Source organism: Maniola hyperantus, chromosome 15 (genome assembly GCF_902806685.2).
Source record: "Maniola hyperantus chromosome 15, iAphHyp1.2, whole genome shotgun sequence".
NCBI lineage: Eukaryota > Metazoa > Arthropoda > Insecta > Lepidoptera > Nymphalidae > Maniola > Maniola hyperantus.
Genome location: NC_048550.1, coordinates 3,333,322 through 3,353,144, shown reverse-complemented (window position 1 = coordinate 3,353,144; position 19,823 = coordinate 3,333,322). Strand labels below are relative to the sequence as shown.

Genomic DNA, 19,823 nt, shown 5'->3' with positions numbered 1-19,823 from the left:
GCTCCCGGCGAATCGTTTGATGCCATCTGTCTACCTAGTGCTAGGTCGCCACTCTAGCATTTTAGGACCTCAACGTCTATCGGGGATGGGGAAGTATTAAATAAGAAAAACAACACTTGAGGTCATAATAGGTCACATTTAATTATTATAGTAAGTAATTGATAGTGTATAAACAATTTACTAATAATAAGTGTGTATCATCTATCAATAATTTTATGGAAAATCACCTAGCTACCTTTATTTGAGTCATGTTCAATAGATAATAATGGCTCCAGTACACATTGCCCTAACGGTCCCAACGCGTTCGGCAAGTGTCGGTAAATGAGTTAACGTGATTTCAGAATTGCGCCAAATTGAATATGTACCTACTTACAAAAGTCGGCAGTTATCCGGCGCTAGCCACACGCAGCAAATAACCTTGTACACAATCACCGAGTGTATTGGCCGGATGCGTTGGAGCAATGCGTACAGTACGACAAGGCTCTTTTGGCACTTAAATGACATTGACAGGGCGTTAGTTGTAGAACAAAGGCAGACTATTCAAAAAAAACAAAAGGGACACTTGACGGCAACGTTAGTTCCGATTTTCGCCACGCGCCAAAAGAGCCTTGTCGCATTATATAAGGATCTTACGAGTAGAAAGGGTGTTGGCCCAATACTGTACAATAGTGACAACCACAGAATTCTAAATAAGGTAATAGAAATGGTATGCCCTATATTTAATAAGGAGATGGCGTGTCACCGATTTTTAGCAATCCACTCGTACCAAAATAATTCCAAAGAAGTTAAAGAACATATTAATGATATTATTTATTATCTTTGGCATTCAAGGCAATAGAAATATTGTTAGGCAAAATATTTCTGTTTTACAAGAACGTGCATTGATGATCTGCACATCTGCGCTATGACAATATCGCACATTTGTACTTATTCTGAATTCTGCGGTATCAATATAAAAAAAATGATAGATTTGGTATTTGTGTGTGAAATTGTGCAAAATGCATTACATCTGTGAGATCATAAACTTATGTCTACTTACCTACTCACTAAATGATTTTATTTTACGTAAGTACATACTTAATCGTGTACTATGTAAAATAGAATCATTGTGTTCAGAAATGTCTAATACCTACACGTATAAGGCATTTCTGAATTGTCTTCAACTTAAAAGTTTAAAGGTGCACCAATTGCACTACATATAGAAATTAAAACACATTGCTACGGATTTATATTTTACGAATTACTGGATACGAATAAAAGTTATTGCTTTGGATAAGGCTCTAGTACACATTGACCCAAGTTTTAGTGAGTACTGGCAACGTGTAAACGAGTAAACTCTGCTTGCAAATTCCACCAAGATTCTTTGATGTTTGTATAAAATTCTCAGAATATCAATGCACTTGGTGTAAGGTGCCTACCTAACCTACCTAAGGTAAGTAAGGTACGTTAAGTCGCCAAGTGGTAAGTAATGAGGGTACACACCTGCCCCCCAATTGTGTAAGAATAACCATTTCATGGCTATCGCAATCGTCAAGAAATTCTGCCATTTGATTGGTTGATTCGCTGTTTACATTTTTTCACAGCCAATCAAAGGGCCGAATTCTTGACGATTGCGATAGCCATGAAATGGTTATTCTTACACAATTGGGGGGCTGTGTACACTGTACCGTGTGTACAACCAGTTCGTGGTATCAAACGTGCAATCACGAGTGCGTTGGCCGAAAATGTTGGATCAATGTGTACTGGCTCTTGACTACGAGTACATTTCCAGCACTAGTTACAATTATTAATTACGTGTAAAATTTAACTCCTATGCGCCATTTTAACTTTTGTGTCAAATTTCATGTCAAAAATACGATTATTAGCCATTATTTTAAAGGTGAACCGTACTTTTGCCATGTTAGTTGACCCATAGAGTTAAAATGGCGCGTCAGGAGTCATTTTGAACGGCCTAAACAACAGTCGAACGATATTAAAAATATACAGGAATATACAGGTATATAAACTACTGTACAGTTGATCGGACACTGATGTAAGATAGTACCTACGTAAAAGATAGAGTTACCAAGCAAGAAAAATACTCGTATTTTATACGACTGCCTAAAAAAAGATGGTTCATGTTATGTATCTATTTTAGTTCCTTCATTCCATCATAACTTCTAAATGCCTGAACAGATTGGGATGTATGAGGTATCGCTAGAAACCTTATACGATCCCGATTGATACTGGATATAAATTTTTTGAAAAATTATGGCAGGGCAGTCGTATTATTGATTATTTTTAATTATTCCTTGTTAGTATTAAAAAACTCCGTTGCGTTCTTTATGTACTTATGAAATAGAGAGTAGGTATAATGTAGAAACTAGGTACATCCGCGTCTCTTGTAGCAGTGTGCGATCAATTTTAGATTTTCTTTATTGATAAACTTTTCTTTATTTTATAAAATCTTACAAAACTTCATCTTATAAAATCTAATAGTAGATAGACTCTTCAAAATCTTAATTTGTGACATAAAATTGTAAAAACTTAAAAAAATTCTAAAACAAAATACTCAATTAAAACATTTTTGATACCTATAAGTAGGTACAATAAGCGAAACTTATTACGTGCATTACAAAAATGACTATGATAACTTAGAGATTATCATTAATTATTATTATATCGTTCATTTTTATAATATAGAGTGGATAATTGACTTATTTATTACGTAATAATAAAACTAACTATTGGTATTACCACTTCAAGACTAGTTTGAGAAATATTGTTAGCAAAATGTTTACCTCGTTTCGCAGTTTAGTGCATGCGTTAGCTGTTTTTAGGGTTCATATCTCCAGAGAAAAAAGGAACCCTTGTAGGACCACTTCGTTGACTGTGTTTCGTGTCTGTCAAGACCCGTAAAGGGAATCAAAACCTATATGGTACTTTTCCGTTGACTTGGCAATTTCTTATGAATTTGTGGTCACAAAAAAAAGAGTTATTTCTTGTACGATGGTAGGTACATGGTACGGAACCCTTCATCTGCGAGTCCAACTCGCACTAGACCGGTTTTTATTTATGTTCAGTTCTAGTGAGGCCTATTTCATCCCTGGTTGAAATTGTGCGTGTAGAAGACTGACTCTTGGACATCGGGTCGCCACGAACTTGCTTGTATCTGCAAAAAAACAATTATTTTAACTAGGTAATTACATAATAATAACTAGTCATATTAATCATTAATACACTGAACCACAATCATACCTAATGGGAACTGATCATGTTGTGGCATAAGATGGGATGTGTTTGCCTCAAGAATCTGTTTGGTAAGACAGATCAGAGGGAACAAGAAAACAAATTTTGTCAAAATCAAATCACATATCAGACTGATTTTCTGCTTATTTGGATCACTTGATGCAATTGAGTTAATACACAAGTTGTAAGCAAAACCAAGTTCCAGTCCGTATTTTTTTGTTATTTGGAATGACCTGTCTTATGCGTAGTACCACATAGATATTGTTGTTCAGAATAGATTCCAGAATAACGCTAGCACGTCGACGCTTACCAGAGTTACACCGGGTCGCTAGTGCCGGTGATCAACGCGAGAAGAAAACCAGCCTTATATTTTGAATGTTTTAAAACACATCCCATCCGAAATCGCGCTGAGCTTTGAAGCCAAAGTAAGGCCAAAGAAATATGAGTGACGTTAGAGAAGTTTATTTATTTTATTTAGAGAAGTCAGGGCATCTGATGTGATTAACTGTGCTGCAGAATGTCATGTTCAGTACTCAAAGGTCTCCATCTTGCAGGTCGTTATAATATTACGCGAACAGCTTTACGCCGTTGACCTATTGAGTTAAAACTCCACCTGAACCGAGAAAATCCTTCACCAAGGCAGCTGATCACCATTAAAGCAGTTCAAATCTCTTTTGTTAATTTGCGAGCTAAATATCTACGTAATATTATGTTAATGATTAAAGCTCAAGTGCTTAGAGAAGAAACTGTGCTCAGTATGAATCTAGACTACAAATTAGATGCCATAAGAAAACTAGATTCTAAAGTAAAATTTATTAAATCACCATTCGATTTCTTTAAACAAGAAATGCGTATTTTTTTCAAAATAACACAAGTAGAGGTTAATGTAGAATCTGCCGTATTAAAATAACTGAATATGATAAATAAGGCGCTATGGTTAAATTAAGCGCATCATATGTTTGTTGGCTTAGTTACACAGGACCATCATTTTGTTAGCAGCTCGATTCAACTTAGCTGATCCAAAAAAATAACTGCCTTAGACATGGCGAGTAGCAACTGCCAACTTAATTTCGAATTTGTGCAGAGAAAAGGCGAGCGGCAAGTTAAAAATGTTGTAATTCGGATCATAGCTATTGAAAGACTCGCACGTGCCCGTAATCCACAATATTCACCGGGTTCTACTATGAGTACACTAAGACATTCACTGACCACAGCTCGCATGCCAACTTACACTGTGTAACAAAGCCGAAAGTATTAATAAAACCCTCGATTAGTAGACCTCTAGCAAAAACCGCCTTAACACCTGTGCAAAATTTAAATTCTTATACCTCTGTCTTAAATATAGAGTGACGCTTTTCGTCCAGTTTCATCGTTATTTTTCAATCAATAACTTTTTCATTTGCTTATCGCATTCCTCCAAACAGGGACTTCTTCTGTTTTCTTTATTTGCAAATATTCTGAACGTAACTTAGAAATGTTTGATTAGGATATTTTTTCAATTTTTCGTGTTCAACTCTCCAATCTATTTCCATTGTTACTTATCTATACATATAAAATTATTTATATCTTTGATAAAGTTTTGATATTGAAATATTTGCATCTTCTCGAGTTTTTATGCTCCTGGATCCTTTTAGTGCTATTTAACTTCTTCATGATCAATTGATTTTAAACTCTTATTATTCTCTTTTCAATTATTATTATACATCTCCATTCTTCACTATCGTGAATCATTTCTTCATGATTGTTTTAACTTAGACATCTTATGTTTTATAAATTCGTAGTGTTAATTTCTTTATTACTATCGGAATCGGGGCAATAGGTTTTTATAGTGTCAACGCTATCTCTCTGTTTGTAATCCCTAAGGTTCTTGTGTAGTTGGTGTCTATGTGGTATTTGTGTCATACTTCCCATCGCTCCATTCTGCCGTTGAATACTTTCTTTGATCCTGAATGAAATCAAAATATCATATTCCATTCTATTCCTATTTTACTTTTACAAATAGGTCAATTAAATCTTCCAAATATATTTATTTTAACAAATTAAATTGAGCGAAAATTTATATTCTTTTACTGTATTAATTTCCTTAGAAAGTAGGTATTTACTGCAGTTTGTGGTATTTATACATTTAAAATAATGTAGCAAAGAAAATTAATATTAGTTCGTAACTATTTGTGTAACAATTATCACAGTAATGTAAAGCTCAGATAATACCTATTAAAAACTCCACACTGTTTAAACATTACAAGGCACTAAAATGCACACTGATTGATTTATAGTCTTCAAAACAATGAACACGTCAATTGATATTTTCCTTGCTATTAAATACTTACTTACACCTTATAATTAAATCACATTTGGCAAATTCACACTTGGAAGCTATACCCCCATATCCCATTTCCATCCCTGAAAGATCGTGTAAGTGTAGATAAAGCTTAATGGCTGAATTATACTTGTTTGTTAGCCTATGTTCGGACAAGTAAATGGTTTTACCCGGATTCTGGCACGTGGTCTTCTTGGCAGCGTCATGGCAGTCAGTGCCATTTACCCACTATGAAATTAGGGCTAGATTGGACTAGAACTTTGGTACCTCTACCGACATCTTTTCTTTACACTTGGTTGGTCAAATTCAAATAGCTGACCAAGTACAATTTAGCCATAAGACGTCGTCGCATGAAAATAAGCAGTTAATGGAAAAAATGCAAAACAAACCTAACCTTTTCTTCATCAATCTGAATATCTTTCTCTTGCAGACGAATATGATAAATATGATTAGCCCGATGAGGACGTTGTACGCGTCAGTGAAGCACCAGAAGTAATCCGCTTCAGGGTACAGTGAACTGATCACTTCCAACAACCAGTTGATTCCCATCACCAGGAACAATTTCACGTATAGCAGCAGTCTGGAATAGAACACAACACTATGCGGACATTGATTATGGTTTTAGTGAACATCGATAAATCAAAATTATTTGAAAAATACAGTTTGTACAAAAAAATTAATGAAGATCATAGAAATAATAGCGTAATGCGGTGTTATCTGATATTAATCAGTTGATACAGCAAGAAAAGCCTTTCGGTGAAGAGTATATTAGAACAAGACAGAAAAATTTTGCGGACAACAGACATTGAATAATGATTTTGGTGGTGTTAGTGCCGATAAAGAAAAGCCTTGCAGCTATCATACTCTAATAATATTAGCACAACAGGGCAAAGAAAAATGGAATCTATTTTATTTTGTTTCTAAAATTGCAGCATGACATCAAGCCTTATTTATACCACTGAATGAATGAGTTAGATGTAAAATATTTACAATTACATGCGCACATGGTCGAGGTTTTGTAATCAATCAAGCAAATTCATATATGGACGAAAAGTTAAACATTGCTATAAGCTTTCTGAAGCTTTAAGTTTATTTTATGTTAATTGTCAACCAATTAATTACCAGACATCAGAAACGTGGACAAGAAGATTTTACCTTTGCCTTTCGCTATTTTGTCGGTCGTGTGTGGCACTCTCCCTAGACTTGAGAACCGAGGTCTGCTTCTTAATCTGAGTGATCTTTACAGCGGTGAGGATGAAAAATATCAAGTTCGCGAACCACAGCACTATTATAGGTCCGTAGAGGTAGAAGAGTCTGCTTCTACCTGTAAAGGAAAAAGGCGAATATTTTAGTTAAAAGAAACTTAGAACTACAAATTGACAAGATATTTTAAGTAATCCCTTTTTCTGTACAATGCGTACATGGGCATTACTTAGCTACTAACTCTTTTAAGACTTTTCTATGATAATATGATTCTCAGTTACGTCAATGAATTCCATTATAAATTACTTCTTAGTCAAACGATCCACGACTTATTCGGCTCCATATCTTGAAAACTTGTTTTTTTTTTAAATTTCAATTTTTTATAAACCAATCATTCTAATGAATTTTAAGAAAGTTTTAAGACAGTTACAATCAAAAGTCTACTTACCATATAGAAAACATCCTTGTCGTCTGATCATAGGCATAAAAGCGTGTGGTGGTAATTCAGAAAATTCCAGAGAAACCATAATGGTGGTCAAAAGGGTTGGTATTCCGAACGCATAGAGTGCGTACGCGAAGAACTTGGCCCTTATAGTCAGCTTCCCTAAGGTCATTCCTCGTTTGCCACTGAAACATTGGTTACAATAGGTCAAATAATTTAAGATTTCATGGAACGTAAAACCTAGTTCTATAAGATCGTTTACGTAGTTTCAGTTGAGCCTGACAGTAATGTAAACTCGTTAATGCAATGCTTTTTGGCACATATGTGTTCAGAGAATTGCTGAAGCCAAAATTGATGAACAAAAAAAAAAAAGACATGAAATCTGCACTGTTAATCTGTTATGATTAAAATTACCTGAATGTCCACCAAATATCGAAGCACATGATGTTCAACCAGAAGAAGGCAGATTGGAGACTGAAGTAGATGACAATAGCTGGAATAAAGAAAATAAATTATTATTCTTAATAACTTCACTGTAACTTAAAGTAAAACCTGAGAATTGATACTAAGATTAAAAGTATAAGTTAGAAATTATATAAATTAATTAAAAAATTAATACAAAATTAAATTAGGTAAGTATAATTTGAAACATAAAGTGAAAGAAAAAGAACCTAGAGTATGCGAAAAAAATAACTTCTATTTCCATCAGAAGTATAGTGGTTCTTCGGACTTCTAGAAAAACTTTTCGAGAAATTTCATGTAAGCAATGTAGAAATGTGAAAAATAAACTTGCATTTAACATAAGGGCACTTTGTCATTACTATTTAGATGATAATCTATACTTAACACAATAATCTATACTTAACACAAAAAAGTGGGTGGATGAGGAAGGCGGAGGATCGTGTGTGGTGGCGTGCTCTTGGGAAGGCCTATGTCCAGCAGTGGACGCAAATAGGCTGATTGATTGATTGATAACACAATAATGTATATAATTAATCTTAACATAGCTTGTACTGTAACCTTATTTTTAATCTTAGATAAATACCTACCTTAATTAAGTGAACGTAGACTAGTAAACCGAGCGTCAATTTACCGGTTAATTGTTTATTGTTAATTCTATTAGGTACCCACGACACAGGACTACCTAGTGTGGGTACCATAACACAATGTTATAATTGATTGATCTATGGTAAATAAATATTTTTTAATTTTTTTCAAATATCGAGAAGACATACTCCTAAGAGTTGTAATATCAAAGAGAGCATGATAGAAAATATAAAGGTAAAGAAAGCAGAATTGAACGTACCTACGTTGAGTTCATTCATAGTTTTTAGAAATGTGATTCAGTACACTGTACAGTCGTTGTGGATAATGGACAAATTAAGTTATATCTAAGAACAACCCACCATATAAACATAATAGGATGATAACTTCTGAAATTATCACACGCTATCACGTGACTAACTCGCGTTGGGTCTCAGAAAAGACAATGGAAAAGACCTGAACGGCAAAAAATTTTTTACAAAAAAAATAAAAACCGACTTCGATACACAAACACTAAAAATTGAAAAATAATTTAATTTATTACCGAATATATTATGTATACAAGATTTAATATAGTTCCATAATAATACTTTTTGGTGCCGGTGCCAATTAGCTTTAGCTGCGCGAATCGTCTAGACTTCATATTTTTATGAGACTCCACAATGGCACCTCATTGGCACCGACCCCAAAAAATATTATTATGGAACTATATTAACTCTTGTATACATAATATATTCGGTAATAAATTAAATTATTTTTCAAGTTTTAGTGTTTGTGTATCGAAGTCGGTTTTTATTTTTTTTGTAAAATTTTTTTATTTCACAATTTTTAGTGGCCCCATGGAATTATGCTATGACTGGTTAATAATCTACTGTTTACTAAGCTATTACACTGATCGCGAGCAATTTACTCTTATCCGTTGAGGAGTTCCAGTATCTATCTTCGAAGATGTTCATCAGATCTTCACCAAATTGAAATGGGACCAACTTTGAACTATACCCTTTCAAACAAAAAAAGAATTTTCAAAATCGGTCCAGGCGTCTTTGAGTAATCGGGGAACATACATAAAAAAAAAAAAAAAAAAAAAAAGATTCCGACGAATTGAGAACCTCCTCCTTTTTTTGAAGTCGGTTAAAAAATATGATTAATAGTATTTCAACCTTAAAGATATGTACCTAGTACCCATCTTATAAATTTTATTTCATGTAAAAAAATGAGAGGAATCAGAGGGCTTCAAAACATTGCTGGACTGAGATTTTCCAAACAATCAAGTACAACTTCCCGCCAGCCTCTTTATATCGTCGGTCCATCGTGCTGGAAGGCGTCCCACACTAGGCTTGCTTAAACGCGGTCTCTCCACTTTCCGGCTCCAATGGCCATTGCCTCTACGACAGGCATGACCTGCCCACTGCCACTTCAGCTTGCTAATATAGTTTGGGCTATGTCAGTGGGGGGTAAGGGGGTGCACTAACATCTTAGCACCCAAATGTCAACCTTACCTGCACGCGGTGCCCCCTGCGAATCAGCGAACGAGGATATGACGACCGAAGAATGGCGGGATAACCATTCCAAATGGCTTGGCTTTAAATAACACAGACCAGAGACGGGCAGCAGCGTCACTGATGCGAAATGGCCTACAGCCCTGCGCTGACCAACCCGCCTGCCCAGCGTGGTCAGTATGGGCATTACTTCTAATGAGCAGCGCCAACAGACAAAGACCCCCAGTTCCCGGCAGCCCTGCTATTCCCGATTAAGGTGGTGGAGAGCGGGTGGATGAGGAAGGCTGAGGACCGTGTTGGGTGGCGTGCTCTTGGAAAGGCCTATGTCCAGCAGTGGACGCAAACAGGCTGATGGATTGGATTGGATATGTCAGTGACCTCGGTTCTGCTGCGTATCTCATCATTTCGGATCTTATCCCTCAGGGAAACTCCTAACATAGCCCTCTCCATTGCTATAATTGCTTTGTACAATCATTTGTAATACTAATAGAGTTTCCGTATATGTCCTGAGTCTTGAGGATAAATAACGTCATGCAAAATAATATTGTAAGTATATCGCTGCACTGTGTGAGACTGTGAGAGTAGTGTGTTTTGAGGATTTGTGTGGTGTTTTTTTGGTTTTCCTGCGTATGTATTTGTAGGAGGCACCATAAGGGTTTTTTCTATTTTGTACGGATTATAGTAAAATTCGCATATCTTTCCTTGTGTTACTTCAATCTAAAAACATTAACTATCGACAGTTTTAATATAAATTGTATTTTTACGAACCAAGTAGATAGATAATTGGTTTGTAAAATTAATTGGATTCGTTATTAGATAATAATGAATCTTTTATTAGGCCGTCAGATAGATTTCGATTTTTCAAACGATTCTTGCTACGTTTAGAATCGGGTAGTAAAATCTATATTTAATTTTATAATAGACTACGAATCCCAACAATTCCAAGGTAGACCTACACTACATCAATGAATTTTATTTTCATTTTGAAATGCTTATGATATTTTTTACATATTCTAAGTAGTTAGGTACTATGTTCAACATACAAATCACAAATGCCATTATATTTTACTAGTATTCCTTTGCCAACCTTGATGTACTGATAGCAGGTTTAAATACCTATCTAGAAGAGTTATGGTGGACAGAAGTTATTATACGATGATTAAAAAAATGTTTTATCGATATTTCGGCACAGTTGCATAGGTCGTGTGCCAATCCGCACTTGGCCAACGTGGTGGACTATGGCCAAACCCTTCTCTACTGAGAGGAAACCCGTGCTCTGTAGTGAGCCGGCTTTGGGTTGATCATTTGTCATGTGCATAGGTCGTGGTGACAACGGGACTGTGGGAGCTTTAGAAAATTGACCTTACTTAGAAGAAAAGTTTTTTTTAGGGAAATAATTTTCTTCTTGTCGGGAACGCAAAATACTTACTAGATGGCCGTTTGTCGCAGAGTGGGGAACACGTCAAAACATGTAAAAATAAATGTTCTGTATGATAAAGACTCGATGGATTGGAGACAGGTGTGTTATAACTCAAGAGTGTTTTGAGGAAATAATATCTGAAGATATTTTGGCTACAGTGACGCAAGTGGACATTTTTAAATCGCTGCAATTTAGTTTTAATTAGAATTTTATACTTGGTTAGTTTTAAGCATCTTAATCATAGATATCTACGCTTAATTTTTAACGCAAAAAAACTTAGGTAGGAACTTACGCGCTGAATTGAGAACCTCCTCTTTTTTAGGGTAGGTAGGTACCTCAAAAGTAAAAAAAGAACCCTTGCAGGAACACTTCGTTGTGTGTCTGTCTTTATATTGGTAGGTATATTATACTTTATATAGTCTTAATATTAGTATGGATTTGTATGGATGTAGAATATATTATATTATGGTATGGACGTGGTTTAGGCTTACATAAAAAGTTTTTTTTTTTAACATAAAAAGTTATAGTTAGAATAATATAATTTATCTGTCGCTTATTATGATTATGTTGTGGTCTGGAAATTTCGCACATGTTAACGTCTATCATGAATATTCAATAGGGTAATATAAATGTACAAAATTGCTACTAAGTACCTATTAATGAATATGAGACTCGGTAAATGGGGTTGGTATAAAAACAAAATCATAAATCGCTGTTTTTTTTTTTCGTATTTTTTGTCCAAACGACTATCATAAACCGCAAATAATGTGATATTTTGTTGGCTGTATATTTTTACAAGAATATAATATGCTCAATATTATAATTAGAACAATTCTCCTAATAAAGTAGGTTTCATGATAATGGCGGGCGGCTATTAGTACTAAAAGGTCTGGAACGGTGATGACAGAACAATAGGTGTATCTATTGATGAATAACTTTGAAGCAGTTTTGTTTAACTTCTGAATAGACAGATACCTAAATAGGTTCGAACCAGAGTACCTAACCGACATAGCCTGGTTGGGAGGCCGAAGTGGCATTGGAACTTGGGAGGGGAACATAGCTCGATTAGAAGACGTGTTTCGGTCCCAGGGCGCTGGAATAGCGACTTCTCACCAAAAGGTGCAGTTGGTAGACCCCTCACTAGGTGGACAGGCGACATCAAACGAGTCCCAGGGGGCTCCCAATGCAGGCGACGCAAGACCTCGACGTGTGCAAGTCCCTACATAAGACTTATGTCCAGCTGTGGACGTCTCAAGTCAAGTCAAGTCAAGTCAAATGATTTATTCAAAATAGGTCATAAATAACTCTTTTTGATGGTCAGATGTTGGATTTTTAAGATATATAGTGGTGATAATTATTACGCAAACTTAAAACTAAAGCTACGAGGGTTCCAAACGCGTCCAGGTCTGAGAAGAGCCCACAACAAACTCAGCCGGGTATTCTTTTTATTATCACCACTTTACAAAATTATTGAAACTTATTAGAACTATCACAATCCGTTAAGCAACTCATTCCCAAGCTTGCTTATCATTTAAATAATCCTTTACATTGTAATAGGACTTTTCAATTAGTTTACGTTTTATGAAAACTTTGAACTTGTAACGTCTGATAAGTTACTTATAACGACGAAACAAATTTATTGAAAGGTTTCAATAAATTGCAGAGTGGACCTAGATACTAGCTATAAAAATCTCCTTCTAAACACAAATAGTGAACAAAAAGATAAAATCTACTAGTGCCTAATTATATTATCATCTATGGTAAAAAAATATTGTAATTAATTATGAGTAGGTACATACAAACAGATGGGGAAAACCAAACCTCAAGCACATACTCAAATCTACCGTGTCTACGTAGGTACATACCAGCTCCTGTCATTACGGATTACGGTCTACGGAAGAGTTTATTAAAACCGGTTTTGCCAATCTAGGTTAAATTATAATTATCAATGAAAACTAATAATACTAATTGGATATAGCCTAAAGGCTCCCCCACACAGCCGCGTTATTATCGGTCGATAATTTCGCATGCGTTATTGCGATATCTGTTTTCAGTACATTTTGTATTAGGATGGTCATGTAGTTACACACTGCTGCGATAATAACGCCGCAATGGAAGTAGGGCGTATTGTCGCAATAACGCATGCGATAATATTATCGACCGATAATAACGCGGCTGTGTGGGGGAGCCTTTAAGCTGTTATAAGTAAAACTTATTCCAAACTACGGGATATTAATTATATTAGGTATAGTCCGGTCAATATTGGCGGTCCCAACATTCGAGTAAACAGTTTTTAGAGTAAAAATTGGTAGTAACGAATGTTCAGAACGTCAACATTGACCAGACTATAATATAATTGATATCCCGTAGTTTAAAATAAGCTTTAAGTTAAAAAAAAGTTTAGTTTAGTTATTTAGGTATAACAGCTCAAATTAGATAAGGTTATGTTCTTACTTGTTTAACAAAATTAAAAAAAAATTGAGATTGTTATAACTTGTTTTCTGAAGACGGACTACTTACCTATTGAAAAGACTGCTACTCTTCATAAAACTCAAACGAATTCTGTGGCCACACATAGAAATATTTTAAGAAACAAGCCATCATTATCATCTTAATTCATCGCAGGTCCACTACTGACAACGGAGCCTTTCCAGAATAAGAAGAGTTTAGGCAATGGCCATATCTGGCCAAGTACAAATTGGCAGACTACACACAACTTTGAGAACATTATTGAGATCATTCTACAACACATCTAATTTCTTCACATCTCTATATTTTTCTAAATATATAAAAGGAAAAGCTGACGGACTGACTGACTGACTGATCTATCAACGCACAGCTCAAACTACTGGACGGATTGGGCTGAAATTTGGCATGCAGATAGCCATTAAGACGTAGACATCTGCTAAGTAAAGATTTTTGAAAATTCAACCTCTAAAGGGATAAAACAGGGGTTTAAAATTTGTGTAGTCCACGCAGATGAAGTCGCGGGCATAAGCTAGATTTTTTATAATTTCAAATCGACTTCAAAGCTTTTTGCTATTCCATTGTCAAAAGCTGGGTACTTCAGCTTATGACCTTCACGCTACCGTTTCCTGCTTTTTAGTTTACACGCATAAATGGATTCGTTATCAAGTATCAATTTAGCGATAGCGAATATTCATTTTACGCCGAAAGCCAAAAAATCCGTGACGACCATGACCACTTATCTACTAGATGTAATTAGATAAAATATGTAAGTACATTGTGGCTAATTCCGTTGTACACAATCTCTAAACTAAACTACAATGACACGCCTAAATCTATTGCTATCCCTGCATAATGTTGCTTGCGGAAAAGGATATAGAATAGCACTAGATTTAGACCTGTTGATTTAGTTTAGTTTAGAGATGTAGTGTACTAGAGAATCGGATATTTTAGCGCCTATATCTACTTCCTACTAAAATGTTAGCTGGCTATTCATCTGCGTAGAGTTTATTTTTGTAATATTTTCGAGAATCTGAGGGATATTCCCCAAACCGTTTCTTAAAACGTCACTAGAACCGAATTTCAGACTAAAAAGTTTGATACTTCCTACCGCTTTCGTTTGCGTAGGTGCGTTTATTGATCCAGGATTTTTTTTTTATAACAAGTTACTACTCAGATAAATGTTTCATAGGTCTAATTTTCACCTTAGTGAATCTCGGTAGTTCATGATGTTATGGCGAAAAACTAACTATGTAATGGAAAATAATAATGAAATGAATGCATCCCAAATATTAGCAAATCTGCTCAGCGCAGATCAGCTCTCTTAATGAGAATTTAAAAAACTTTTAAGTATATACCTAGTAAGTACATTTGATAGTTTTATTTAAGTACTTAGGTACTGAGGTTTAAATGAGGTTTAAGGTTGCGGTTTAGGTTACACGACAGCTTGAAATGGCAATTGGGGAGGGAACGCCCCGCACACCCGCACAGCCCCATCGCTAAACCAGTGCGGGCGAGCGTGGGTGACGTGTGAGTGTGCGGGCCGTCCGTCCCCCCACCTCATACCTCGATTACTATCTCGACCTGTCGTCGACTATAGATGGTTTTACAAAAACTAAGTATTAATTAAGATGGTCCGCGATATAACGTATCTAAAGTCCTAGAAAAATTTGTAACTAGTTTTAAGTGTTTGTAAAGTAGGCATATATGTGTACTATCTAGACTTACGAGAGCCACATCACATAGTCACACTAGTGACTCAGCTCTGTAAATGAGAATTTTAAAATCTTCAAATACATTTAATTTTGGTAGTTTTATTTACTGCGGTTTAAAATCCTATTTGCTATTATATTTGAAGTTTATAGTTGTAGGTACCACCTAGTAGGTGGATGAGGATTCTAACACTGTTGGTATTTAAGCATATTATAATATAAATATCGCTGAGTCAACTGGAATTATTTTACAAGCAGATGATTAAGGTAATTTATTACTCCGTATAAAAATATTTGCATAATATTATAAAAGAAGCGTGGGTGCAGACTCAAAATATAGTGTTTTATATACGCACTGATCGCCTATAGTTTGTATTATAATTATTGTAAATAAAGAGGGCAAAATATAATGTAATTATAATTCAGAATTTATGTGAATTTATTAAATAAAAAATCTTGGCTTTAGGACTGATCCTTACCTTATACCTTATTTTAAAGTCTTTAGAGTCAACTATAAAATATCTACTTACATACCTAGCAGTTTTCGTAATTTCAGTAACCAGCCATTAAAGAAGACTAATGTGAGCCGGAAAACCCAATACCTATTCCTAGCATTTAATTGGATTCAAAAGCAAGATTCAAGTCAAACTTGTGGACAATCCCAAACTAACCAGTTCGTTGAAAAGCCTAGAGCATCGCAGACACGTAAGCTCTCTTTGTGTGCTTTTATAGCGGAGAATGTTTTGAGGAGTTCTTTGACTCTATTGTTTTCTACAACCGCACAGCACGCCACCAAACTCTTGCATGCAGGTTGCGAAGTTCAGTATGCTTAGTACGAGATTTTATGTCTCACCAACGTTGATAGTATTCGAGTGTCGAATCACTTCCGCGTTATAGTAAACTGGATCTTAAATGCCTTGTTTAAGGCTCAAGTTTGTCTACACATCTACAGCCAGTGTTCCAAGTGGAAACGTTGCGAAATTAAAATCAGAGGCATTGAATTTTTGACTTCAATTCAAGGCTCTTTAGGTCCATTTTACTTTGACGTTATTGTGTTTCGAATCTCGAATTCTAGCAACGTAAAACTTGGTGAAACGTAAAATCTTATAGGTAGTAAGCGTACAGGTAACCAGCATTACTTACTGAGACCAACGCAGCAGTCAGCGGAGATGTTGTTAACGAGCAGCAGGATTTGCATGGTCGCGAGGCAGGCGAAGGCCACGAACAGGCACATGAGGTACGTCATCAGGACTCTTCCGTGCAGGTTGCGAAGTTCAGGTAGCCAGCCGTACACCCCGACAGTGGCGAGGATGAACACGCACGAGATAAGCATACCTTTGGACAACAGGACGTACCTCATTAGTAAAAATTTATACAGTTTGAAACAGTAAAAAGGCTATCATGTTTCGTATTGCGCAGTTGAGAATTAAACACTAAATTGGACTGCGTTATGGAATATTAGATTAAGCGCCATTTTGAGAAACTGTTTGTAGTCGTAGTAGTCTCAAATTTCGCAAAAAGATAATGTCTATTTCAAAACTAATAATTTCAACAGGTGGTTCAATATTATTGAGTGCACTCGTTTCTTTATTAAATGGTGTGATTTATTACCCTTTCCTATCCAGGTCTTACTTTGTTAGAGACATATTTTATAGCTTTAGTCCGTACGAGCTTGTTAACTTATCATGTCATATAAAAAAAATGAGTTGAATAAAGCTAACAAATAAATGCTTAGGTGCTTTTACTATAGTTACTGTTTGGATACTGTCATTATTATCTTTAACTTTTATAAGAAAAATGTCGTAAAGACATGGCTAATGGATATTACCTAACCTAACCTTACCTATTGCCTAAATATCTACCTAATGGCTCAATACGAAAATCGTGGAGTTTACCAATACTTTTTAGGGTTCCTCAAAAGGAAAAACGGAACCCTTATAGGATCACTTTGTTGTCCGTCTGTCTGTCTGTCTGTCAAGAAACCTACAGGGTACTTCCCGTTGACCTAGAATCATGAAATTTGGCAGGTAGGTAGATCTTATAGCTGACATTTGGGGAAAAATCAGAAAACCGTGAATTTAGGGTTAGATCACACAAAAAAAATGTGGTTATGAACTAAGTAATAATTAGTATTTTCAATTTTCTAAGTAAGATAACTATATCGAGTGTCTTCTTCTTGATTATCAAAATATGTTTTTATAGTTCCTGGGCTATTGGAATTTACCAGTTTGCGGTTCCCAAATTTCCGAGAACTATTAATAATATCAATATCGAAACCTGCTTTCGTATTCAAGTCTTGTGTAGTAAGTATTAGCATAATATTATTTTTATTTGTCCCGCTAAAGTCAATGTTGTAAAAGACATATTTATTTCCACATCGTTTTGATCCACGTATAGTTTTGCTTGACAAATCATTTTGGTTAATAAGTTCAGAAGCTTGGTACTCAAAATATTATGCAGTTATTTTCTCCCGATGCGACTCATAAAGAGATTCAAAGAAAAATGATTTTTGTCACATGTTATTTTTATTAGAAGAGTGCCAACTGCCAATATACAAGCGAAAAATCTAAAAGTGAAATCTATAAATCTGTCGAAATTTCGTGATAATCAAATAGGTACGAAGCTTATAAAAAATTTATCAGACTAATTAATTTACTTTAAATCAGCGAAGAATTGCAAAACTAAAATTTTTAGATGTCGGTTGTCATGTCGGTCAGATAGAAGTATAGGTAGGTACTTATCTAAGTTTTAAAATCACTGTGGTTATGTTGGCAAAATAAGTGGTCGTAGTTTATATTGTATGTAACAAAAATAGAATCAAATCCGGTTTGGGAAGTTTTTATACAAAATTGCGATGTGTTACTATGATGATGCCAAATTAAAAGAATCGAGAATTATTGGAATTACAGTTAGATAGGTAAACAGTTTGTTTATTTATGCCAGAATTAAGGTTTATTTTTAAAGTTAAGACCAATAGGGCAATTTAAAAAGAGGGAAGTGATATAAATTACTTTTTACAAAGAGTTCCTATAGGGGATTTTCGCCCACGCGGACTTAGTCGCGGGCCACTTTTAAAATCTAAATATTAAAAGGAAAAGCTGACAGACTGACTGATCTATCAACGCACAACTCAAACTACTGGACGGACCGGGGGCTGAAATTTGGTACGCATGGCAGATAGCTATTATGACGTAGACATCCGCTAAGAAAGGATTTTTGAAAATTCAACCCCTAGGTAAAATAGGAGTTTGAAATGTGTCCATGTGGACGAAGTGGTAGGCATAAGCTATACTAGCTATCCACGGAAAGAAGTTAGTATAGCCACGTATAGCTCTCACTCTCTACTGCGTAATTCCATACGAATGAATAACAAAAATCTCAGAGGGAATTAACCATTTTGCGGCACCAACCAATCACAAACGAAATTATGTTTTCGAATTAAATTTCAAATGTTTTTTGAAAACATGTTTGTGATTTGTTGGTGCCTCAAAATGGTTACTAAAAAATGGTAAGAATAGTAGGTAATTAGTAAAATATACTTACAAGAAGCGCTCAGGGAATAGTGTTGGTTCTCCACCGTCTCGGCCAAGCAGATCAAGGCGTCGAAGCTAGTCGTTTGCGTGCCATCCTGCTCCTCCACTATGAACGTGTCCACGCAGTACTTGTCGGGAGTCGACAGCGTCCATGGTGGGATGTTGTGTTTCATTTCTGTGTACAGCTTCCCATCCTGAAAGAAATCATCATCATCATCATCAAAACCCATCGCCGGCCCACTGCTGTGTTGAGGTCACTCCTGTCAGAACAAATTATCGGACGCGGCTGACGGACGCGGCTCATCACCGCGATTTATATGCCACCGTCGAGATGGCAATCGGAGAACGAACGCCCCGCACACCCACACAGCCCCCGCGCTAACCCGGTGCGGGCAAGCGCGGGTAACATGCGGGTGTGTGGGTCCCCTCGCCTCATACCCCGATTGCTATATTTAATTTATTATTAGTTGCTATGCTATGATCATTGAAACTGAAATAGTTTATTATTATTTAATAATCTTTAACGATGTATTGTATTTTGATTTCCTATATTTAATTATCTATTATTAATTTTAAATATAGATAACTCCATTATTTAAATACTAAGTACAATGCAATTTAATTTTCGTTTTCGGTTTCAATTGACGAGTTAAACTTTGATAGATCATTGTTTAGATCTTCTTAGGTTACATAATATAATAATTATGTTGTATTTATATATATATATATATATATATATATATTTGTAGTTAGGCACTGGTTTCGTAATTCGTATTATATTCGTACGCACGTACAGTTTCCGGCAGAAAATATTGTACATCGACCTTTAGAAAGAGATAGGTAGCGGTTTTGTTGAGCGTTGTCTCTGTCATTGAGACTGATCACACAGTCCTCACTCACTCATACCTGTGTGCCTCTGTCACACAGGTATGAGTGACAGAGGCAACGCGCTACGA

At 35.6% G+C, this 19,823-nt stretch overlaps 1 protein-coding gene across 5 annotated transcripts in view; it reads right to left on the bottom strand.

Moving 5' to 3' along the window:
- Window positions 1-116: 116 nt before the first annotated feature.
- LOC117988797 (G-protein coupled receptor Mth2-like) overlaps window positions 117-19,823 on the bottom strand; it is a 46,756-nt gene continuing 27,049 nt past the window's right edge. For 2 of the 5 annotated variants that reach the window (XR_011237621.1, XR_011237622.1), the window contains 8 exons: window positions 18,878-19,061; window positions 16,478-16,669; window positions 7,608-7,686; window positions 7,200-7,378; window positions 6,704-6,872; window positions 5,943-6,146; window positions 4,557-5,173; window positions 117-3,151 (listed from right to left, as the gene is read on the bottom strand). Coding sequence is in view for 2 of the 5 variants with exons in the window: in XM_069503561.1 (XP_069359662.1) it covers window positions 3,049-3,151; window positions 5,943-6,146; window positions 6,704-6,872; window positions 7,200-7,378; window positions 7,608-7,686; window positions 16,478-16,669; window positions 18,878-19,061 (1,110 nt within the window). In the remaining 3 variants the exon portion in view is untranslated. The remainder of the gene's footprint in view (window positions 3,152-4,556; window positions 5,174-5,942; window positions 6,147-6,703; window positions 6,873-7,199; window positions 7,379-7,607; window positions 7,687-16,477; window positions 16,670-18,877; window positions 19,062-19,823) is intronic. The other 3 variants (XR_011237623.1, XM_069503561.1, XM_069503562.1) reach the window with 3 other exon arrangements.